General features: G+C 46.1%; 1 protein-coding gene across 7 annotated transcripts in view; it reads right to left on the reverse strand.

Moving 5' to 3' along the window:
- The window catches only part of LOC118369202 (rho GTPase-activating protein 6-like), a 153,673-nt gene that overhangs the window by 18,464 nt on the left and 109,354 nt on the right, over nt 1–25,855 (reverse strand). For 6 of the 7 annotated variants that reach the window (XM_052497693.1, XM_052497695.1, XM_052497696.1 and 3 more), the window contains 4 exons: nt 20,529–20,600; nt 6,682–6,767; nt 5,707–5,925; nt 2,847–3,057 (listed from right to left, as the gene is read on the reverse strand). In XM_052497693.1, the coding sequence (XP_052353653.1) occupies nt 2,847–3,057; nt 5,707–5,925; nt 6,682–6,767; nt 20,529–20,600 (588 nt within the window). Of the gene's footprint in view, nt 1–2,846; nt 3,058–5,706; nt 5,926–6,681; nt 6,768–8,017; nt 8,235–20,528; nt 20,601–25,855 lie in introns of those variants that run through there. The other variant, XM_052497697.1, reaches the window with a different exon arrangement.

Consider the following 25,855-nt stretch of genomic DNA (forward strand, 5'->3'; position numbering starts at 1 on the left):
ATATGTACATGTAGGTAGGGGTAAAGTGACTATGTATAGATAATAAACAGGTTAGTGGAGGTAATATGTACATGTAGGTAGGGGTAAAGTGACTATGTATAGATAATAAACAGGTTAGTGGAGGTAATATGTACATGTAGGTAGGGGTGAAGTGACTATGTATAGATAATAAACAGGTTAGTGGAGGTAATATGTACATGTAGGTAGGGGTAAAGTGACTATGTATAGATAATAAACAGGTTAGTGGAGGTAATATGTACATGTAGGTAGGGGTAAAGTGACTATGTATAGATAATAAACAGGTTAGTGGAGGTAATATGTACATGTAGGTAGGGGTAAAGTGACTATGTATAGATAATAAACAGGTTAGTTGAGGTAATATGTACATGTAGGTAGGGGTAAAGTGACTATGTATAGATAATAAACAGGTTAGTTGAGGTAATATGTATATGTAGGTAGGGGTAAAGTGACTATGTATAGATAATAAACAGGTTAGTTGAGGTAATATGTACATGTAGGTAGGGGTAAAGTGACTATGTATAGATAATAAACAGGTTAGTGGAGGTAATATGTACATGTAGGTAGGGGTAAAGTGACTATGTATAGATAATAAACAGGTTAGTTGAGGTAATATGTACATGTAGGTAGGGGTAAAGTGACTATGTATAGATAATAAACAGGTTAGTGGAGGTAATATGTACATGTAGGTAGGGGTAAAGTGACTATGTATAGATAATAAACAGGTTAGTGGAGGTAATATGTACATGTAGGTAGGGGTGAAGTGACTATGTATAGATAATAAACAGGTTAGTTGAGGTAATATGTACATGTAGGTAGGGGTAAAGTGACTATGTATAGATAATAAACAGGTTAGTTGAGGTAATATGTATATGTAGGTAGGGGTAAAGTGACTATGTATAGATAATAAACAGGTTAGTGGAGGTAGTTGAGGTAATATGTACATGTAGCAGTCTTGGGGCCTGGGGGTAGAAGCTGTTCAGCAGTCTTGGGGCCTGGGGGTAGAAGCTGTTCAGCAGTCTTATGGCCTGGGGGTAGAAGCTGTTCAGCAGTCTTATGGCCTGGGGGTAGAAGCTGTTCAGCAGTCTTATGGCCTGGGGGTAGAAGCTGTTCAGCAGTCTTATGGCCTGGGGGTAGAAGCTGTTCAGCAGTTTTATGGCCTGGGGGTAGAAGCTGTTCAGCAGTCTTATGGCCTGGGGGTAGAAGCTGTTCAGCAGTCTTATGGCCTGGGGGTAGAAGCTGTTCAGCAGTCTTATGGCCTGGGGGTAGAAGCTGGAGCCTTTTGGACCTATTCTTGGTGCTCCGGTTCCACTTGCCATGTGGTAGCAGAGAGAACATTCTATGACTTGGGGGACTGGAGTTTTGGCAATGTTTTGGGCCTTCCTCTGACACGCCTAGTATAGAGGTCCTGGATGGCAGGGAGCTTGGCCTCAGTGATGTTCTGGGCCGTACGCACTACCCTCTGTAGCGCCTTACGAGAAATTGCCATACCAGGCGGTGATGGTGCAGATCGATGGTGCAGCTGTAGAACTTTTTGAGGATCTGGAGACCCATGCCAAATCTTTTCAGCCTCCTGAGGGGGGAAAGGCGTTGTCATGCTCCTCTTCACGACTGTCTTGGAGTGTTTGGACTGTGACAGTTTGTTGGTGATGTGGACAAGACCTTTCTTGACTTCATGTGAAAAAATAAGTCTCACAAACTGAAGAAGTCATATCACATTTTAAACATCTGAAGGTCTGGCAGTGTTGGATTTTGTTGACATAAATAACACTTTCATGATCAATTGGTTGAAGAGATATTTGGTCAAATACAGAATCAATTTGGTATTTCATCTCCAAACAATGTGTTTCATAAGTTGGGAGGTCTTACAGTTTTACTGAAATGTAATTATCTTCCCAAAAGATTAACCCGCTAAATTGTCTAGCTTTCACCAACAAGCTTTAATGCCCTGGAAAATATGTTTCCTGCACAACTTTGTGGAATAATTCAGACATAACTGTATGGGAAAAGTCATTGTTCAGCTGGCATGAAAGGAATATTGACTTTGTTCTTAATGTGTTCCACAACAGAGGTATCATTTTGTATGAACAATTTATAACATTGAATGAGTTTCCAATACCTTTCCGAGAGTTTATTTCTGTGATCAAAGCCATTCCCAGTGGTCTGACTATATTATGAAAACTCATCTTAGCGTTGGTGACGATCACAGAGTTTATCTAGAACTCAGCTTGGAAAGCAGGGCCTACTTGAGAAATCTTGTTGTAGCAAGTACGTAAGACACATTTTCCAATTCACGGAACCAATTTACACATCGAGGTAAAACATTTTGGAACATGTTGATTCCTGAAAAAGCTTGGTTGATGCCTTACAAATACTGTATACCAAACACATTTACGGAAGCGCACTTTAAGACTCTAAATAAGAGACAGTATATAATTCTATGTTGTCCAAATGTTTTGATATCAAGTGTTTTCATATTATGTGTTTTCCGTGACAAATAACATTTTACGCTCTTGTTCTATGAATGTTTATTTCATTAATTAATTCATGTTTTATTTAATAAAAAATGTTGTACCCATTTTTCTCCCCAATTTCGCGGTATCCAATTGTTTTTAGTAGCTACTATCTTGTCTCATCGCTACAACAACTAGTGGTTAGAGCGTTGGACTAGTAACCGGAAGGTTGCAAGTTCAGATCCCCGAGCTGACAAGGTACAAATCTGTCGTTCTGCCCCTGAACAGGCAGTTAACCCACTGTTCCTAGGCCGTCATTGAAAATAAGAATTTGTTCTTAACTGACTTGCCTGGTTAAATAAAACAAACACTCACCGTGTCTCTCTATGTGACAGCAGCAGTGTTCCACCACACGGGGGACCTGTTTATAGATGGGGTTGAGGCTGAGCTTGGTCTGGGTCCGCCCCCCGGCTCCGGCTGCAGTCTTCTTCAGCTCCAGCTCTGCAGGGTGGGACAGCTGTAGCGCCTCCAACAGGCGGGACTGACTCTCTACAAGATCTGAGATGCAGTCCACTGATAGGCCACCCTGTAAAAGGGGAAGATGGGAAGAGAGACAACAAAAGAGAGAGAGACAGAGAGGGGGAGAAAGAGAGAGTTTGAGCATTTCAAGTTAGATTATAGATTATAAGGGAGAGGGAATAGAGGGGATGAGAATGGATAGAGCAGGAGAGGAAAGAAATAAGAGGGAGACAAGAGAGTGAGGGAGAGATGAGACACAGGAGGTAGGAAGAGAGACAGGGGGGAGGAAGAGAGACAGGAGGGAGGAAGACAGACAGGAGGGAGGAAGAGAGACAGGAGGGAGGAAGAGAGACAGGAGGGAGGAAGAGAGACAGGAGGGAGGAAGAGAGACAGGAGGGAGAGAAGAGAGACAGGAGGGAGGAAGAGAGACAGGAGGGTGGAAGAGAGACAGGAGGGAGAGATGAGAGACAGGAGGGAGGAAGAGAGACAGGAGGGAGGAAGAGAGACAGGAGGGAGGAAGAGAGACAGGAGGGAGGAAGAGAGACAGGAGGGAGGAAGAGAGACAGGAGGGAGAGATGAGACACAGGAGGGAGGAAGAGAGACAGGAGGGAGGAAGAGAGACAGGAGGGAGGAAGAGAGACAGGAGGGAGGAAGAGAGACAGGAGGGAGAGATGAGAGACAGGAGGGAGAGAAGAGAGACAGGAGGGTAGAAGACAGACAGGAGGGAGGAAGAGAGACAGGAGGGAGGAAGAGAGAAAGAGGGGAGGAAGAGAGACAGGAGGGTGGAAGAGAGACAGGAGGGAGAGATGAGACACAGGAGGGGGAGAGATGAAACAGGAGGAGGGAGGAGGGAGGAAGAGAGACAGGAGGGAGAAGAAGACACAAGAGGGTAGAAGACAGACAGGAGGGAGGAAGAGAGACAGGAGGGAGGAAGAGAGACAGGAGGGAGGAGAAAGAGAGACAGGAGGGAGGAAGAGAGACAGGAGGGAGGAAGAGAGACAGGAGGGAGTGCGCAGAAGAGAGACAGGAGGGAGAGATGAGACACAGGAGGGAGAGATGAGATCCATACTTGTTTTCACTCTGTCAATGTTGTTGTATCGTGGAGTAGCTAGAATGTTATTAAACTTGTTTTCACTTGTAGGTTAGTATGACAGCTAAACATTTAACTTCTTTTCACTCTGTCATTTAGGTTGTAGAGTAGCTAGAATGTTATTGATCCATACTTGTTTTTTTCACTCTGTCAACATTTAAATGTTGTCATTTAGTTAGTATCTGAGACATAAACATTTAAATGTTGTAGGTTGAGAGTAGCTAGAATGTTATTGAACTTCTTTTCATTTAAATGTTGTAGGCTGATCCATAGATCCTTCCTTCTTTTCACTCTGTCATAAACATTTAAATGTTGTAGGTCATTTAGGTTAGTATCGTGGAGTAGCTAGAATGTTATTGAAACATTTAAATGTTGTAGGCTGAGACAAACATTTAAATGTTGTAGGCTGAATGTTATTGATCCATACTTCTTTTCACTCTGTCATTTAAACATTTAAATGTTGTAGTTTTCACTCTGTCATTTGAGACATAAACATTTAAATGTTGTAGGCTAGAGATGTTATTGAAACATTTAAATGTTGTAGGCTGATTGACATAACTCTGTCATTTAAATGTTGTAGGTTGATTGATCCATACTTGTTTTCAACATTTAAATGTTGTAGGCTGTTATTGACAAACATTTAAATGTTGTAGAATGTTATTGATCCATACTTGTTTTTCTCCTATCACAATTAAACATTTAAATGTTGTAGCTGCTGAGTTGAGACAAACATTTAAATGTTGTAGGCTGAGACATAAACATTTAAATGTTGTAGGCTGAGACATAAACATTTAAATGTTGTAACTTGAGACATAAACATTTAAATGTTGTAGGCTGAGATAATAAAACATTTAAATGTTGTAGGCAGAGATGAGGTAGTCATAAAAAAAAAATCATATTAAACACTAGTTCATGCTATTTGTATGTGACTTGTGAAGCAAATTTTTACTCCTAAACTTATTTAGGTTTGCCATTTAAATGTTGTAGGCTGAGACATAAACATTTAAATGTTGTAGGCTGAGACAAACATTTAAATGTTGTAGGCTGAGACATAAACATTTAAATGTTGTAGGCTGAGACAAACATTTAAATGTTGTAGGCTGAGACATAAACATTTAAATGTTGTAGGCTGAGACATAAACATTTAAATGTTGTAGGCTGAGACAAACATTTAAATGTTGTAGGCTGAGACATAAACATTTAAATGTTGTAGGCTGAGACATAAACATTTAAATGTAACAAAACAAAATGTGGAAAACGTCAAGGGACGTGAATACTTCCTGAAGGCACTATATGTTAACATGGTCATGTTTTGAAAATTGCAGTTGACAAATGTTTGTTGGACTTTTGACAGCTCTTTCAAATGCCCAGAAGAGGTCAGCATATATCAGTCCAAACGGTCTCATTGTGTGTGTCTGTGTATGTGTGTTCATGTGTGTTCATGTGTGTTCATGTGTGCACGGCACGTGCGTCTTTGTCTGCTCTCAATTCAATTCAATCCAATTCAAGGGCTTTATTGGCATGGGAAACGTGTTAACATTGCCAAAGCAAGTAAGGTAGATAATATATAAAGTGAAATAAACAATAAAAATTAACAGTAGACATCACACGCTCTCTCCAACTCACCCGTCTCTGCACTCTAGCCGTGTTATCCAGGAACCTGGGTGAGAGCGGCTTGCTGTGCAGCTCCAGCACTGACGAGGATGATGAAGATGAAGCTGTAGATCCACTGAAGGGTGATGAAGCCGTGCTGCAGAGGGGTTTGTTCCCGTCGCTAAACGGGCGTTTTTCAGCCCGGAACATCAGGACGCTGGCCTCCAGATCCAGACAGTCTCTTCTGCTCTCCTTCAGAGCAAATCAAATCAGATCAAACTTTCACACTCAAATGAAGTGCAACACACTTTACAGTAAAACAAACTAAAGTAAAGTGGTAGTATGATAATTTGACAATTAGCCTTTTCATTCTTACCCAGAGTCAGATAAACTCATGGATACCATTTCTGTCTCTGCGTCCAGTATGAAGGAAGAAGGTCGTTTCGCGAGCCAGTATGCTAGCTGTTCTGGTAGACTTCCAGTCATTGAGCTAGCATTAGCTGTTCCGGTAGACTTCCAGTCACTGAGCTAGCATTAGCTGTTCTGGTAGACTTCCAGTCATTGAGCTAGCATTAGCTGTTCTGGTAGACTTCCAGTCATTGAGCTAGCATTAGCTGTTCTGGTAGACTTCCAGTCATTGAGCTAGCATTAGCTGTTCCTGTAGACTTCCAGTCATTGAGCTAGCATTAGCTGTTCCGGTAGACTTCCAGTCACTGAGCTAGCATTAGCTGTTCCGGTAGACTTCCAGTCATTGAGCTAGCATTAGCTAGCATTGGCTCGCTAAACTACCTTCAGCTTCCTTCATACTGGACTCTGGGTAAGTAGAAAAAGGGCTATCCCTTTAAAACGTTGTTCTTCTGTCTTTTCTAGTGGGAGTTTTTATTTATTTAAATGTTTTACTTGCTTTTGGATACTTAGTTGTTCACCTGGATCTAGACCCACTGCTGAGTTTTTACTGCATTTTTTCACACTTTACAGTAAAACAATCTGACGTTGAAAACAACCAACCTTCAGAGCATCCTGGCGCTGCTTGTACGCCCGGTCGTTGGCTATCGCTTGGGAGAGGGTTATACCAAACGCCTTGGCGGCTGTCTCTGTGGGAGAGATGAGGGGAGAGAGAGAAGGGATAGAGGGGAGGAGGGAGGGGATAGATGGAATGAAAAACAAGGGATGGAGGGAGGAAGGAGAAGGGGAAAGAGGGAGAGAGGGAGGGATGGAGAAAGAGAGAGGAAGGGAGGGATAGAGGGAAGGGAAAAATAGGTATAATGGAGGAAAAGAGAGAGGGATAGATTGGGAAGGAGAGAGAGAGAGAGAGAGAGAGAGAGAGAGAGAGGGAGAACAATTTTACATTAAGGATACTTATTTTTAACAAGTTGTAATTCCTTCCTCCCTGAGACTATCAACATTCCTCTCCTTCCCTCCACCCATTCTAATCCCATCTCATCTCCACTACTCACAAACAGGAAGGTGTTTCATCTTTTCTCTTCCCCTGTGTTTTGAGGGTTAAATAGCCATACATACAACAGCAACATTTCTATGGTGGGAACCATATATTCTACCCATGGGGATTGGGGCCCAGTAATGCCCTATGTCAGCGTTCTCCCACAGGTTGCTCGGCAGACTTCCCACCAGTAGCTCGGCAGACTTCCCACCAGTAGCTCGGCAGACTACCGATGAGTAGCTTGCTAAACAATTCTGAAAGTACATGGAATTTTCACGTGTTTAACTGCTTACTGTCATTAACTAATCTCACAGGTATCAGCCACTATTGTATTAAAATGACAAACCCTAACATAATATCGGCCAATTAATTTACAGCAATATTTCCCCTGTCTGTGTGTAGCCAATTGATGTGATAACCATCTTGTGGTTTGACAGAAATACATTCCCCAAAAACCTAAGTTAAATGTTAACTGCAAAGTAGGCTTACCTGGCAGAAGTACATCATGACTAAGAAGAATAAGAAAGTATCCAGACCCATTGACTTTTTTCACATTTTGTTACGTTACAGTTTTATTCTAAAATGTATTAAATAAATACAAATCCTCAGCAATCAATACACAATACCCCATAGCGACATCACAATACACCATTATGACATCACAATACCCCATAGCGACACCACAATACGCCACAATGACATCACAATACCCCATTATGACATCACAATACACCATAATGACATCACAATACCCCATTATGACAACACAATACCCCATAATGACATCACAATACCCCATAGCGACATCACAAACCCCATAATGACAAAGTGGAAACAGGTTTTTAGAAATGTTTACAAATGTATTAAGTATTCAGACCCTTTGCTATGAGACTCGAAATGTACCTGAGGTGCATCCTGTTTCCATTGATCATCTTTTGGAGTCCACCAGTGGTAAATTCAAATGATTGGACATGATGTGGAAAGGCACACACCTGTCCTTATAAGGTCCCACAGTTGACAATGCATGTTAGAGCAAACACCAAGCCATGAGGTCAAAGGAATTGTCTGTAGAGCTCTGAGACAGGATTGTGTCGAGGCACAGATTTGGGGAAGGGTACCAAAAAATGTCTGCAGCATTGAAGGTCCTCAAGAACAAAGTGGCCACCATCATTCTTAAATGGAAGAAGTTTGGAACTGTCACGCCCTGGTCTAAGTATTTTGTGTTTTTCTTCATGTATTGGGTCAGGCCAGGGTGTGGCATGGAGTTTTTGTATTGCGGTGTGTTTTGTCTTGGGGTTTTGGTGTGTATGTATTTGGGATTGTAGCTAGTGGGGTTATCTAGCAAAGTCTATGGCTGTCTGGAGTGGTTCTCAATCAGAGGCAGGTGCTTATCGTTGTCTCTGATTGGGAACCATATTTAGGCAGCCATATTCTTTGGTTGTATTGTGGGTGATTGTCCTGAGTGTCTTGATGGCCTTATTCTGTGTTCGTTTGCACCAGTTTAGGCTGTTTCGGTTTTCATTACGTTTATTGTTTTGTAGAGTTTGTGTTTTGGATTCGTGTTGTGTTTGTTTTATTAAACATGGATCACAATATACACGCTACAGTTTGGTCCGACTCTCCTTCACCTTATGAAAACCGTGACAGGGAGGTGACCAAGAATCCGATGGTCACTCTGACAGAGTTCTAGAGTTCCTCTGTGGAGATGGGACAACCTTCCAGAAGGACAACCCTCTCTGCAGTACTCCACCAATCAGGTTTCTTTTGTTGGTAGAGTGGCCAGACGGAAGCCACTCCTCAGTAAAAGGCACAAGACAGCCCACTTGGAGTTTACCAAAAGGCACCTCTAGATTATCTGGTCTGATAAAACCAAGGTTGATCTCTTTGGCCTGAATGCCAAGCGTCACGTCTGGAGGTAACCTGGCTCCATCCCTACGGTGAAGCATGGTGGTGGCAGCATCATGCTGTGGGGATGTTTTTCAGCGGCAGGGACTGGGAGACTAGTCAGGATCAATGGAAAGATGAATGGAGCAAAGTACAGTGAGATCCTTGTTGAAAGCCTGCTCCAGAGTGCTGAGGACCTCAGACTGGGGCGAAGGTTCACCTTCCTACAGGACAATGACCCTAAGCACACAGCCAAGACAACACAGGAGTGTCTTTAGCATAAGTCCCTGAATGTCCTTGAGTGGCCCAGCCAGAGCCCGGACTTGAGCCCGATCGAACATGTCTGGAGAGACCTGAAAATAGCTGTGCAGCAATGCTCCCCATCCAACCTGACAAAGCTTGAGAGGATCTGCAGAGAAGAATGGGACATACTCCCCAAATACAGTAGTGCCAAGCTTGTAGCGTCATACCCAATAAGACTCGAGGCTGTAATTGCTGCCAAAGGTGCTTCAACAAAGTACTGAGTAAAGGGTCTGAATACTTATGTAAACTTGATATTTCAGTTGTTCTTTTTTATATAAATTAACCCAAAATTCTAAAGACTTGTTTTTGCTATGTCATTATTGGATATTCTGTGTAGATTGACGAAATCAAGGGGTCTGAATACTTTCCGAAGGCACTGTATCATTTGTATCTATTAGTTGTCATTTTCCACCAGCCGTGAAATTATCAGCAGCCATTAGATGGCACATTCCTCACTAGCTAGATGCGCAATTAAAGGGCCAGATGAGCATTTAAAGGGCAACTGCACTCAGAAATCTAAATGTGCAACTTTTCTTCCAGCCCCCAAAAAAAAAAAAAAAACCAAACAAATGATGTGATTGAACCATTGACATGGACTCAGAACATCCATTTGAACAATTCTAATTTTAAGAGTGAAAACAAAAACTGAGAACATAATTTGGGAAAATATAAAACATAATTTGGGAACAGATTATCACAGAGTTTATAGGGCCCCCCCTTAGAGTTGTTTATCAACCATTATTTTACCAGGTATATTGACAGAAAACATAGTACACTACTTTTTCTTGTACAGTAGATACATGGGAGAAGAGAAGAATGTGCCTATTTGAAAGCTAAAATAAAATGTGTAGCTCGTGACATATTCTATTTTTTTATGGATGTGTAGCTCTCATGCTAGAAAAAGTTGGAAACCACTGCCCTACGTATTACACTTTGACCCCATCCATAAACAGCCCCTTCCCCTAAATACCCTCCTCATATTCAGTTTAAACTCGCAGATCTGAGGAACACTGATACCTGTTGTATATTCCTGTGTTTTCCTCACCTTTGGTGACAGAGCCATGTATTTAGAGAGGTGGGACATTGAGGCTTCTACATTATGATGCATTAATTAACATGACACTCCAACATTCTACGGCAGCCATGTTAGCTCAACATTAACATTACAATAACCAATACCATGTAACTGAATGTTAAAAATATATATTATATTTTAAATTCTAAAAGTTGGTCACTCTCTCTATGTACATGGTTCTGGTGACATATTACATGAAATATTACATTTTGGTGTCAATAAAACACAACAGTAAAATGTCATTATTTTAATGTCGCTATATATAGTATGTCATCGCTAGTTGCACATACAGTACATACAAGGCTTAAATGTCACTATTTTTACACATTTGAATGGGACCATGTTGCTGTGTGACTTCTGGCCTGGCATTGTAATCTGGCCTAATTGTCCCTAGGTCGTAGAGAGTGGCAGTGAGAGGAGGTTTCAAGAGGATTAGGATACATCCTATTAGTCAAACAACCATGGCCATCACAAATGGCACCCTATTTCCTATATAGTGCACTACGTTTGACCAGCACCATATTAGTCATGTGTAAAAGTAGTGCGGTATATAGGGAATAGGGTGCCATTTGAGATGTAACCTACAGTCACAGCTAGAAGACAGACAGCAAGGCATCTCAACTGTAAACACAGTACAACAGGTGTCACTGTGCTTGCTTAACAGTATAGCTTACTTCCCTGTGCCAGTCCCTGTCACTGTCCCAATCCCAGTCCCAGTCCCAATCCCTGTCCCAATCCCAATCGCAGTCCCTGTCCCTGTCCCAATCCCTGTCCATGTCCGTGTCCCAGTCCCAGTCCCTGTCCCAAACCCTGTCCCAGTCCCAGTCCCTGTCCCTGTCCCTCACTGGGCTCCAACCAGGGAACCTCTACCTCTACACAGGACTGCCCGGCTTGACAAACATCTTAGCCAATTATACTATATAAGGAGACGTGAACATAGATATTTCAAGCTGGGGAGTTTCGAATCCAACGGTTGACCTCTACAACAACAGAACTGTACCTCTATGGTAACACCCCCACCCGCCCCGTATTTAGGCCGAAACTCCTGCAGTCTCCTTTGTCTACATATCCCCCATTAAGCAGCCCTAATGTTTTTAGATAAGACATCATCATGTCTTGGAGCAAGTGTTGACTTGCTAAAAACCTGCCCTCTGCTTTCTGACAAACCAGAACTGTTTAGTTAGACAATAAGTTGACTGTTCTCTGTAAAGTCTTTATATCTAACAGTCAGGATCTGTGTTGACTGTTCTCTGTAAAGTCTTTATATCTAACAGTAAGGACCTGTGTTGACTGTTCTCTGTAATGTCTTTATATCTAACAGTCAGGACCTGTGTTGACTGTTCCCTGTAAAGTCTTTATATCTAACAGTAAGGACCTGTGTTGACTGTTCCCTGTAAAGTCTTTATATCTAACAGTAAGGACCTGTGTTGACTGTTCCCTGTAAAGTCTTTATATCTAACAGTAAGGACCTGTGTTGACTGTTCCCTGTAAAGTCTTTATATCTAACAGTAAGGACCTGTGTTGACTGTTCCCTGTAAAGTCTTTATATCTAACAGTCAGGACCTGTGTTGACTGTTCCCTGTAAAGTCTTTATATCTAACAGTCAGGACCTGTGTTGACTGTTCTCTGTAAAGTCTTTATATCTAACAGTAAGGACCTGTGTTGACTGTTCCCTGTAAAGTCTTTATATCTAACAGTAAGGACCTGTGTTGACTGTTCCCTGTAAAGTCTTTATATCTAACAGTAAGGACCTGTGTTGACTGGTCTCTGTAAAATCTTTATATCTAACAGTCAGGACCTGTGTTGACTGTTCCCTGTAAAGTCTTTATATCTATCTAACAGTAAGGACCTGTGTTGACTGTTCCCTGTAAAATCGTTATATCTAACAGTTAAGGACCTGCATTGACTGTTCTCTGTAAAGTCTTTATATCTTGCCTTGTTAAAGGGGCTGACATTAGGCAATTTAAACATTTCGTAAATAATGTGTTGATGTCACACACACACACACAGTACATGGCAGACTGTGCCCAGAAGTAAAGCTCTAAGGATACTGTAAGGGTCTCTCTCTCTCTCTCTCTCTCTCTAATACTTTACTTGAAGCCGGTCCAAAGGTACAGTACAGGAAAGCCATGGACAGGTGTGGGTAGGTACATCAGAGGTACCAGATGGGTCGGCACGCAACTAGCTAAATCCTCCTGTCACTGGTTAACAAGCTAACTGGCTAATTAGCCAGCATGTGGCTTATTGACTAGCGGGCTAGGTGGCTAACTGCCTAATAAGATAGCTTTCCAACTAGCTAATAAGCTAGCTAGTAGCTGTCCTCATTTGAATTACAGGACCATAAGCTAGCTTTCCAACTAGCTGTCCACATTTGAATTACAGGACCATAAGCTAGCTCTGTATGCCTATGCTAACTGGCTGTGGCACAGTAGCTACATTCTGGCCCCCCCCTGCAGAGTTTGACAGATAAACGGATGTATACACACACAAAAGCAGATGTGTGTCCCTGTTATGATAAACCATGAATGACTTCGCTAACAATACGGTAGCTTGTTCAACTCAGGCCAGCAATATGATGAATGTATATTGGAGGAAACATCATTGGGAAGACTCTGTGGGATAGATAGTATTAATAGCAGCTCTAATAGCTCATATGGGCTTGGGATTTAAACTACAACGGATGTATACACACAAAGCAGATGTCCCTGTTATGATAAACGACAGCTTTTACGAGAAACTATTACTAGAATACTACAGGTCCAGTCCTGGAACTCTGCAGCAGGGGAATATAGGTCTCTGTGGTACTATGACTGAGACTACAGGTCCAGTCCTGGAACTCTGCAGCAGGGGAATATAGGTCTCTGTGGTACTGAGCTTTACATCGTGTCCAGTCCTTTATAAAGGGGTCTATTAACAACAACATATCTTCATGCGATGGAAACCATGAATGACTAACAATACGATAGCTAGTTCATCTCAGGCCAGCAATGAGGCAAAATTAATCAAATTAGAAGCTGAGGTGGAAAACAAACAAAATAACATGATTACTGTGATGTTCAGTGGCGATTTTAGCATGCAAATCTTGGTGGGACAAACTACAAAATGTGGGATGAATGCCATCAAAGCAACAACACAATACAACACAACACAACACTAAACAATACATTAATTGCCCTATAAGGGTGACAAACGGTGCCCACAAACTGTTAGGGCCACATAAAGCTGTCCCAAACTGTTAGGGCCTACAGAAAGCTGTTAGGGCCTACAGAAAGCTGTTAGGGCCTACAGAAAGCTGTCCCAACCTGTTAGGGCCTACAGAAAGCTGTTACGGCCTACAGAAAGCTGTTAGGGCCTACAGAAAGCTGTCCCAACCTGTTAGGGCCTACAGAAAGCTGTTAGGGCCTACAGAAAGCTGTCCCAAACTGTTAGGGCCTACAGAAAGCGGTTAGGGCCTACAGAAAGCTGTCCCAAACTGTTAGGGCCTACAGAAAGCTGTTAGGGCCTACAGAAAGCTGTCCCAAACTGTTAGGGCCTACAGAAAGCTGTTAGGGCCTACAGAAAGCTGTCCCAAACTGTTAGGGCCTACAGAAAGCTGTTAGGGCCTACAGAAAGCTGTCCCAAACTGTTAGGGCCTACAGAAAGCTGTTAGGGCCTACAGAAAGCTGTCCCAACCTGTTAGGGCCTACAGAAAGCTGTTAGGGCCTACAGAAAGCTGTCCCAAACTGTTAGGGCCAACATAAAGCTGTCCCAAACTGTTAGGGCCTACATAAAGCTGTCCCAAACTGTTAGGGCCTCAATAAAGCTGTCCCAAACTTTTAGGGCCTCCATAAAGCTGTCCCAAACTGTTAGGGCCTCCATAAAGCTGTCCCAAACTGTTAGGGCCTACAGAAAGCTGTCCCAAACGGTTAGGGCCTACAGAAAGCTGTCCCAAACTGTTAGGGCTTACATAAAGCTGTCCCAAACTGTTAGAGCCTACATAAAGCTGTCCCAAACTGTTAGGGCCTACAGAAAGCTGTCCCAAACTGTTAGGGCCTACATAAAGCTGTCCCAAACTGTTAGGGCCTCCATAAAGCTGTCCCAAACTTTTAGGGCCTACAGAAAGCTGTCCCAAACTGTTAGGGCCTACAGAAAGCTGTCACAAACTGTTAGGGCCCACATAAACCTGTCCCAACAGCAGATTACGTCACACGGCAATTTCTAACGTTAGAATTGGGGATGAGGTACTGTCTCATGAGTGACAGAAAACTGAGCCAATCCTGATAGAAAACAGATTCAACTCTTTGTACTTCCTGCTGGCTAGCCCCACCCCCACAGAAAGCATTGAGCGATGCTGAAACACCTGCATTTTGGAGTTATATTAATCAAGAAAGAAAAAAAGAGACCATGTTTGTATGCGGCTTATTAAACTCAAATTACATTTCTTTTTTTAAAAACATTATTTGCAAACTGATATGTGACACGCATTAATGCCCCACTTGCCCTGAATGACAGGTTGCTAAGGGTGGAGGTAATCAGAGAGAGAAACAGAATGCAATGTAAGAGAATGTGACAGAATGTAAATGAACCCAGGGGTCACATATTCCTTACACTGGATTCCCCTCGTATTACTAAGAAACAGCTACACCCCAATAGCGATGTCCTCAACCTCCTCTCCACGCTGTATCGCTACCCTCCTGTCCACGCCTCCTCTCCTCACTGTATCGCTACCCTCCTGTCTACGCCTCCTCTCCTCACTGTATCGCTACCCTCCTGTCCACGCCTCCTCTCCACACTGTATCAGTACCCTCCTCTCCACACTGTATCACTACCCTCCTCTCCACACTGTATCACTACCCTCCTCTCCACACTGTATCACTACCCTCCTCTACTCACTGTATCACTACCCTCCTCTCCACACTGTATCACTACCCTCCTCTCCACGCCTCCTCTCCACACTGTATCACTACCCTCCTCTCCACACTGTATCCCTACCCTCCTCTCCACGCTGTATCGCTACCCTCCTCTCCACACTGTATCGCTACCCTCCTCTCCACACTGTATCACTACCCTCCTCTCCACACTGTATCACTACCCTCCTCTCCACGCTGTATCACTACCCTCCTCTCCATGCTGTATCACTACCATCCTCTCCATGCTGTATCACTACCATCCTCTCCATGCTGTATCGCTACCCTCCTCTCCACACTGTATCACTACCCTCCTCTCCACGCTGTATCACTACCCTCCTCTCCATGCTGTATCGCTACCCCCTCCTCTCCACACTGTATCAGTACCCTCCTCTCCACGCCTCCTCTCCACACTGTATCACTACCCTCCTCTCCACGCCTCCTCTCCACACTGTATCACTACCCTCCTCTCCACGCTGTATCACTACCCTCCTCTCCACGCCTCCTCTCCACACTGTATCACTACCCTCCTCTCCACACTGTATCACTACCCTCCTCTCCACACTGTATCGCTACCCTCCTCTCCACACTGTATCACTACCCTCCTCTCCACACTGTATCACTACCCTCCTCTCCACACTGTATCACTACCCTCCTCTCCATGCTGTATCACTACCCTCCTCTCCACACTGTATCACTACCCTCCTCTCCACACTGTATCACTACCCTCCTCTCCACACTGTATCACTACCCTCCTCTCCACACTGTATCACTACCCTCCTCTCCACGCTGTATCACTACCCTCCTCTCCACACTGTATCACTACCCTCCTCTCCACACTGTATCACTACCCTCCTCTCCACACTGTATCACTACCCTCCTCTCCACACTGTATCACTACCCTCCTCTCCACACTGTATCACTACCCTCCTCTCCACACTGTATCACTACCCTCCTCTCCACGCTGTATCGCTACCCTCCTCTCCACACTGTATCACTACCCTCCTCTCCACACTGTATCACTACCCTCCTCTCCACGCTGTATCACTACCCTCCTCTCCACGCTGTATCACTACCCTCCCTCTCCACACCTCCTCCTCCACGCTGTATCACTACCCTCCTCCACACGCCTCCTCTCCACGCTGTATCACTACCCTCCTCTCCACGCTGTATCACTACCCTCCTCTCCACGCCTCCTCTCCATGCTGTATCACTACCCTCCTCTCCACGCTGTATCACTACCCTCCTCTCCACACCTCCTCTCCACGCTGTATCACTACCCTCCTCTCCACACCTCCTCTCCACGCTGTATCACTACCCTCCTCTACTCACTGTATCACTACCCTCCTCTCCACACTGTATCACTACCCTCCTCTCCACGCCTCCTCTCCACACTGTATCACTACCCTCCTCTCCACACTGTATCACTACCCTCCTCTACTCACTGTATCACTACCCTCCTCTCCACACTGTATCACTACCCTCCTCTCCACGCCTCCTCTCCACACTGTATCACTACCCTCCTCTCCACACTGTATCCCTACCCTCCTCTCCACGCTGTATCGCTACCCTCCTCTCCACACTGTATCGCTACCCTCCTCTCCACACTGTATCACTACCCTCCTCTCCACACTGTATCACTACCCTCCTCTCCACGCTGTATCACTACCCTCCTCTCCATGCTGTATCACTACCATCCTCTCCATGCTGTATCACTACCATCCTCTCCATGCTGTATCACTACCCTCCTCTCCACACCTCCTCTCCACGCTGTATCACTACCCTCCTCTCCACACCTCCTCTCCACGCTGTATCACTACCCTCCTCTACTCACTGTATCACTACCCTCCTCTCCACACTGTATCACTACCCTCCTCTCCACGCCTCCTCTCCACACTGTATCACTACCCTCCACTCCACACTGTATCACTACCCTCCTCTACTCACTGTATCACTACCCTCCTCTCCACACTGTATCACTACCCTCCTCTCCACGCCTCCTCTCCACACTGTATCACTACCCTCCTCTCCACACTGTATCCCTACCCTCCTCTCCACGCTGTATCGCTACCCTCCTCTCCACACTGTATCGCTACCCTCCTCTCCACACTGTATCACTACCCTCCTCTCCACACTGTATCACTACCCTCCTCTCCACGCTGTATCACTACCCTCCTCTCCATGCTGTATCACTACCATCCTCTCCATGCTGTATCACTACCATCCTCTCCATGCTGTATCGCTACCCTCCTCTCCACACTGTATCACTACCCTCCTCTCCACGCTGTATCACTACCCTCCTCTCCATGCTGTATCGCTACCCTCCTCTCCACACTGTATCAGTACCCTCCTCTCCACGCCTCCTCTCCACACTGTATCACTACCCTCCTCTCCACGCCTCCTCTCCACACTGTATCACTACCCTCCTCTCCACGCTGTATCACTACCCTCCTCTCCACGCCTCCTCTCCACACTGTATCACTACCCTCCTCTCCACACTGTATCACTACCCTCCTCTCCACGCTGTATCACTACCCTCCTCTCCACGCCTCCTCTCCACACTGTATCACTACCCTCCTCTCCACACTGTATCACTACCCTCCTCTCCACGCTGTATCGCTACCCTCCTCTCCACGCCTCCTCTCCACACTGTATCACTACCCTCCTCTCCACACTGTATCACTACCCTCCTCTCCACGCTGTATCGCTACCCTCCTCTCCACACTGTATCACTACCCTCCTCTCCACACTGTATCACTACCCTCCTCTCCACACTGTATCACTACCCTCCTCTCCACACTGTATCACTACCCTCCTCTCCACACTGTATCACTACCCTCCTCTCCATGCTGTATCACTACCCTCCTCTCCACACTGTATCACTACCCTCCTCTCCACACTGTATCACTACCCTCCTCTCCATGCTGTATCACTACCCTCCTCTCCACACTGTATCACTACCCTCCTCTCCACACTGTATCACTACCCTCCTCTCCACACTGTATCACTACCCTCCTCTCCATGCTGTATCACTACCCTCCTCTCCACACTGTATCACTACCCTCCTCTCCACACTGTATCACTACCCTCCTCTCCACACTGTATCACTACCCTCCTCTCCACACTGTATCACTACCCTCCTCTCCATGCTGTATCACTACCCTCCTCTCCACACTGTATCACTACCCTCCTCTCCACACTGTATCACTACCCTCCTCTCCACACTGTATCACTACCCTCCTCTCCACACTGTATCACTACCCTCCTCTCCACACTGTATCACTACCCTCCTCTCCACACTGTATCACTACCCTCCTCTCCACGCTGTATCGCTACCCTCCTCTCCACACTGTATCACTACCCTCCTCTCCACACTGTATCACTACCCTCCTCTCCACGCTGTATCGCTACCCTCCTCTCCACACTGTATCACTACCCTCCTCTCCACACTGTATCACTACCCTCCTCTCCACACTGTATCACTACCCTCCTCTCCACACTGTATCACTACCCTCCTCTCCACACTGTATCACTACCCTCCTCTCCACACTGTATCACTACCCTCCTCTCCACACTGTATCACTACCCTCCTCTCCACGCTGTATCGCTACCCTCCTCTCCACACTGTATCACTACCCTCCTCTCCACACTGTATCACTACCCTCCTCTCCACGCTGTATCACTACCCTCCTCTCCACACCTCCTCTCCACGCTGTATCACTACCCTCCTCTCCACGCCTCCTCTCCACGCTGTATCACTACCCTCCTCTCCACGCTGTATCACTACCCTCCTCTCCACGCCTCCTCTCCATGCTGTATCACTACCCTCCTCTCCACGCTGTATCACTACCCTCCTCTCCACACCTCCTCTCCACGCTGTATCACTACCCTCCTCTCCACACCTCCTCTCCACACTGTATCACTACCCTCCTCTCCACACCTCCTCTCCACGCTGTATCACTACCCTCCTCTCCACACCTCCTCTCCACGCTGTATCACTACCCTCCTCTCCACACCTCCTCTCCACGCTGTATCACTACCCTCCTCTCCACACCTCCTCTCCACGCTGTATCACTACCCTCCTCTACACCTCCTCTCCACGCTGTATCACTACCCTCCTCTCCACACCTCCTCTCCACACTGTATCACTACCCTCCTCTCCACACTGTATCACTACCCTCCTCTCCACGCTGTATCACTACCCTCCTCTCCACACCTCCTCTCCACGCTGTATCACTACCCTCCTCTCCACACCTCCTCTCCACGCTGTATCACTACCCTCCTCTCCACACCTCCTCTCCACACTGTATCACTACCCTCCTCTCCACACTGTATCACTACCCTCCTCTCCACACTGTATCCCTACCCTCCTCTCCACACTGTATCACTACCCTCCTCTCCACACTGTATCACTACCCTCCTCTCTACACTGTATCACTACCCTCCTCTCCACACTGTATCACTACCCTCCTCTCCACACTGTATCACTACCCTCCTCTCCACACTGTATCACTACCCTCCTCTCCACGCCTCCTCTCCACACTGTATCACTACCCTCCTCTCCACGCCTCCTCTCCACACTGTATCACTACCCTCCTCTCCACGCCTCCTCTCCACACTGTATCACTACCCTCCTCTCCACACTGTATCACTACCCTCCTCTCCACACTGTATCACTACCCTCCTCTCCACACTGTATCACTACCCTCCTCTCCACACTGTATCACTACCCTCCTCTCCACGCCTCCTCTCCACACTGTATCACTACCCTCCTCTCCACACTGTATCACTACCCTCCTCTCCACGCTGTATCACTACCCTCCTCTCCACACTGTATCACTACCCTCCTCTCCACACCTCCTCTCCACGCTGTATCACTACCCTCCTCTCCACACCTCCTCTCCACGCTGTATCACTACCCTCCTCTCCACACCTCCTCTCCACGCTGTATCACTACCCTCCTCTCCACACCTCCTCTCCACGTACGTGTGTGTCTGTGTATGTGTGTGTGTGTGTGTGTGTGTGTGTGTGTGTGTGTGTGTGTGTGTGTGTGTGTGTGTGTGTGTGTGTGTGTGTGTGTGTGTGTGTGTGTGTGTCTATATGTGTGTGTGTGTGTGTGTGTGGGGGGTGTGTGTCTATATATGTGTGTGTGTGTGTGTGTGTGTGTGTGTGTGTGTGTGTGTGTGTGTGTGTGTGTGTGTGTGTGTGTGTGTGTGTGTGTGTGTGTGTGTGTGTGTGTGTGTGTGTGTGTGTGTGTGTACTTTACCTCGTTCTTTCTCTTTCTTTTCTTTGGAGGAGTCAAACTTCCGTCTGAGTGATTTCCTCCTCTTGCGGATTTCTATAAAAAACGAACAAAACAGATGTTTATTTGTTATTTTAATGTAAGAAAAGAGGGTGTTTGTTTGTAAGGGTGAATGACAATGTACTGTTAGTTTGTTTGTAAGGGTGAATGACAATGTACTGTTAGTTTGTTTGTAAGGGTGAATGACAATGTACTGTTAGTTTGTTTGTAAAGGGTGAATGACAATGTACTGTTAGTTTGTTTGTACGGGTGAATGACAATGTACTGTTAGTTTGTTTGTAAAGGGTGAATAACAATGTACTGTTAGTTTGTTTGTAAAGGGTGAATGACAATGTACTGTTAGTTTGTTTGTAAAGGGTGAATGACAATGTACTGTTAGTTTGTTTGTACGGGTGAATGACAATGTACTGTTAGTTTGTTTGTAAAGGGTGAATGACAATGTACTGTTAGTTTGTTGATGTTTTTTAACAGAGATCTTTATGATCTGTGTCGTATTTGTAGTTCATTTGAATTTACGGCCCAAATGGGATGCTATCCCCTACGTAGTGCACTATGCCCATGGGTGCTGGTACAAAGTAGTGCACTACGTAGGGATTAAGGTACCATTTGGGATGTTTCCTTGGTAATGTTGCGTTTACTCCAACCTCTCCCACCGTTAACCGTTCTGTGTAAAGAAGGAACCATAAACGACTCTAAACAAACACAGATGTAAAACAGCAAGATATTAGCAAGAAAAACCCACCCGAGTGGAGACCAAACAAGAGAAAACAAAACACACGCACACGCACACACACATACACACAACCACGCACACACACCAAACACACACACATACATACACACAACCACGCACACACACCAAACACACACACACACACACACACACACAACCACGCACACACACCAAACACACACACACACCAAACACACACACACACCAAACACACACACAACCACGCACACACACCAAACACACACACACACACACCAAACACACACCCACCAAACACACACACACACCACCCACTGCGCCAAGATAAATTGCCTTCATTAGATTTGTCCCGTCCCTGAGAACGCACGTCTCTTTCTCAATTCAGACCTTACTAAGAATATACCTTTTACAACATACTGGTTGTGTTTGTAAAGGCCACTGTGTCACAGCCTCCTGTACTGGCTGTGTTTGTACAGGCCACAGCCTCCTGTACTGGCTGTGTTCATACAGGCCTCAGCCTCCTGTACTGACTGTGTTTTTACAGGCCACAGCCTCCTGTACTGGCTGTGTTTGTACAGGCCACAGCCTCCTGTACTGGCTGTGTTCATACAGGCCACAGCCTCCTGTACTGGCTGTGTTCATCCAGGCCACAGCCTCCTGTACTGGCTGTGTTTGTACAGGCCACAGCCTCCTGTACTGGCTGTGTTTGTACAGGCCACAGCCTCCTGTAATGGTTGTGTTTGTAAAGGCCACTGTGTCACAGCCTCCTGTACTGGCTGTGTTCATCCAGGCCACAGCCTCCTGTACTGGCTGTGTTTGTACAGGCCACAGCCTCCTGTACTGGCTGTGTTCATACAGGCCACAGCCTCCTGTACTGGTTGTGTTTGTACAGGCCTCAGCCTCCTGTACTGGCTGTGTTTGTACAGGCCACAGCCTCCTGTACTGGCTGTGTTTGTACAGGCCTCAGCCTCCTGTACTGGCTGTGTTCGTACAGGCCTCAGCCTCCTGTACTGGCTGTGTTTGTACAGGCCACAGCCTCCTGTACTGGCTGTGTTCATACAGGCCACAGCCTCCTGTACTGGCTGTGTTTGTACAGGCCTCAGCCTCCTGTACTGGCTGTGTTCGTACAGGCCTCAGCCTCCTGTACTGGCTGTGTTTGTACAGGCCACAGCCTCCTGTACCGGCTGTGTTTCTACAGGCCTCAGCCTCCTGTATTGGCTGTGTTTGTACAGGCCACAGCCTCCTGTACTGGCTGTGTTTGTACAGCCCTCAGCCTCCTGTACTGGCTGTGTTTGTACAGGTCTCAAAACACAGATGAAGGAATACATTTTACAACCTAAACATCCTCTCACTGCCCAGCTTTATCCGGAAGACAGCATAGTTTTAGGGTTTATGTGTGTGTGTGTGTATGTGTGTATGGTTGTGTGTGTATGTGTGTGTGTGTGTGTGTGTGTGTGTGTGTGTGTGTGTGTGTGTGTGTGTGTGTGTGTGTGTGTGTGTGTGTGTGTGTGTGTGTGTGTGTGTGTGTGTGTGTGTGTGTGTGTGTTTTGGTGTGAGAGAGGGTAGGCACAGCCTTGCTGTTTTGTTGCAGAATCCTTGAACTTCAAGACATTCATTTATTTTTATTTGTTTCCCTCAACATGACGGGGCTTGGGCACAGACCACTAATGGGAAAAGCACAAAACTGACCCTGAATCAGTATGTAGGGACAACTTCATCCTTTTGTTGGGAAAAGGGGCTGACAGGATTAGAGTGTGGAAGACTCTGAAATTGAAGTGATCCGAGCAGTCAAATCCCCATGTGGAGAGGTGTGTGTGTGTGTGTGTGTGTGTGTGTGTGTGTGTGTGTGTGTGTGTGTGTGTGTGTGTGTGTGTGTGTGTGTGTGTGTGTGTGTGTGTGTGTGTGTGTGTGTGTGCGTGTGTGTGTGTGTGTCAGTGGTTTAGGACGGGTCAAATTCACATGACTTCAGGAAATGAAAGTGTAATTGCATGGCGACTCCTGCTGCACTCTCCACATGCCAGAGCGAGGGCTAATCGCTGAGCACTTTCAACACTCCGTGTGTGGGTGTGTGTTCCTACGTGCTGTGAACTTGGTGTGTGTGTGTTTTTGGTTTTGCTATCCTTTTGCGGACCAGAAGACTTGTGGGGGGGAAAAAGGCTAATTTTGGGTTAAGGGTTGGGTTTAAGGTTAAAATTAGTGTTTGGGTTTCTGTCTGTGCTGGTATCAAACCTTGGGTTGCATTGGCCTATTGCGACTGTTATGTCTTTATATTGCAAGTCAATCTGGTCTGGAGAGTGTGAGGGAATTAGGATTAGGATTAGGGTTAGGATTAGGATTAGGATTAGGATTAGGGTTAGGGTTAGGAGATGGGGTTAGGTTTAGGGTTATGGGTTAGGTTTAGGGTTAGGAGTTAGGTTTAGGGTTGGAGTTAGGTTTAGGGTTAGGTTTAGGGTTAGCAGTTGGGTTTAGGGTTAGGTTTAGGGTTAGGAGTTAGGTTTAGGGTTAGGTTTAAGGTTAGGAGTTAGGTTTAGTGTTAGGTTTAGAAGTTAGGTTTAGGGTTAATGTTAGGGTTAGGGAAAATAGGATTGTGAATGGGAATCAAAGTGGGGAAGCCAGGTGTCAAACCATCTTTGCAGAGAGAGAGAGAAAGAGGTAGAGAGAGAGGTAGAGAGAGAGAGAGAGAGAGCGGTAGAGGGAGAGAGAGAGAGGTGTAGAGGGAGAGAGAGAGGTAGAGAGAGAGAGGTAGAGAGAGGTAGAGAGAGAGAGAGAGAGAGAGAGGTAGAGAGAGAGAGGTAGAGAGAGGTAGAGAGAGAGAGGTAGAGAGAGGTAGAGAGAGGTAGAGAGAGAGAGAGAGAGAGAGAGAGAGAGGGGTAGAGAGAGAGAGAGAGAGAGAGGTAGAGAGAGAGAGAGGTAGAGAGAGGTAGAGAGAGAGAGAGAGAGAGAGGTAGGGAGAGAGAGAGGTAGGGAGAGAGAGAGGTAGGGAGAGAGAGAGGTAGGGAGAGAGAGAGGTAGAGAGAGAGAGAGGTAGAGGGAGAGAGGTAGGGAGAGAGGTAGAGAGAGAGAGAGAGAGAGGGGTAGAGAGAGAGAGAGAGAGAGAGGTAGAGAGAGAGAGAGGTAGAGAGAGGGAGAGAGAGAGAGAGAGAGAGAGGTAGAGAGAGAGGTAGGGAGAGAGAGAGGTAGGGAGAGAGAGAGGTAGGGAGAGAGAGAGGTAGAGAGAGAGAGAGGTAGAGGGAGAGAGGTAGGGAGAGAGGTAGAGAGAGAGAGGTAGAGAGAGAGGTAGAGAGAGAGAGAGAGAGGTGGAGAGAGAGGTAGAGAGAGAGGTAGAGAGAGAGGTAGAGAGAGAGGTAGGTAGAGAGTAGAGAGAGGTAGAGAGAGAGAGGTAGGGAGAGAGGTAGAGAGAGAGGTAGAGAGAGAGAGGTAGAGAGAGGTAGAGAGGAGGTAGAGAGAGAGGTAGAGAGAGAGAGAGAGAGGTAGAGAGGTAGGAGAGAGAGGTAGGAGAGAGGTAGAGAGAGAGGTAGTAGAGAGAGAGGTAGAGAGAGAGGTAGAGAGAGAGAGAGAGAGAGAGAGAGAGGTAGAGAGGTGGAGAGATAGGTAGAGGGAGAGGTAGAGAGAGAGAGGTAGAGAGAGAGGTAGAGAGGAGAGGTAGAGAGAGAGGTAGAGAGAGAGGTAGAGAGGTAGGAGAGAGAGAGGTAGAGAGAGAGGTAGAGAGGTGGAGAGATAGGTAGAGAGAGAGGTAGAGAGGTGGAGAGATAGGTAGAGAGAGAGGTAGAGAGAGAGGTAGAGAGAGAGGTAGAGAGAGAGAGAGAGAGAGAGAGAGAGGTAGAGAGAGAGGTAGAGAGAGAGAGAGAGAGAGAGAGAGAGAGAGAGGTAGGGAGAGAGAGGTAGGAGAGAGAGAGGTAGAGGGAGAGAGGTAGGGAGAGAGGTAGAGAGAGAGGTAGAGAGAGAGGTAGAGCGAGAGAGGTAGAGAGAGAGGTAGAGAGAGAGGTAGAGAGAGAGGTAGAGAGAGAGAGGTAGAGAGAGAGGTAGAGAGAGGTAGAGAGAGAGGTGGAGAGAGAGAGGTAGAGAGAGAGGTAGAGGGAGAGGTAGAGAGAGAGGTAGAGAGAGAGGTAGAGAGAGAGAGGTAGAGAGAGAGGTAGAGAGAGAGAGGTAGAGAGAGAGAGGTAGGGAGAGAGGTAGAGAGAGAGAGGTAGAGAGAGAGAGGTAGAGGGAGAGGTAGAGAGAGAGGTAGAGAGAGAGGTAGAGAGAGAGAGAGAGAGGTAGAGAGAGAGGTAGAGAGAGAGGTAGAGAGAGAGGTAGGTAGAGAGAGAGGTAGAGAGAGAGGTAGAGAGAGAGGTAGAGAGAGTAGAGAGAGAGGTAGAGAGAGAGGTGGAGAGATAGGTAGAGGGAGAGGTAGAGAGAGAGAGGTAGAGAGAGAGGTAGAGGGAGAGGTAGAGAGAGAGAGGTAGAGAGAGAGAGGTAGAGAGAGAGGTAGAGAGAGAGAGGTAGAGAGAGAGGTAGAGAGGTGGAGAGATAGGTAGAGAGAGAGGTAGAGAGGTGGAGAGATAGGTAGAGAGAGAGGTAGAGAGAGAGGTAGAGAGAG

This window comes from Oncorhynchus keta, chromosome 35 (genome assembly GCF_023373465.1).
Source record: "Oncorhynchus keta strain PuntledgeMale-10-30-2019 chromosome 35, Oket_V2, whole genome shotgun sequence".
NCBI lineage: Eukaryota > Metazoa > Chordata > Actinopteri > Salmoniformes > Salmonidae > Oncorhynchus > Oncorhynchus keta.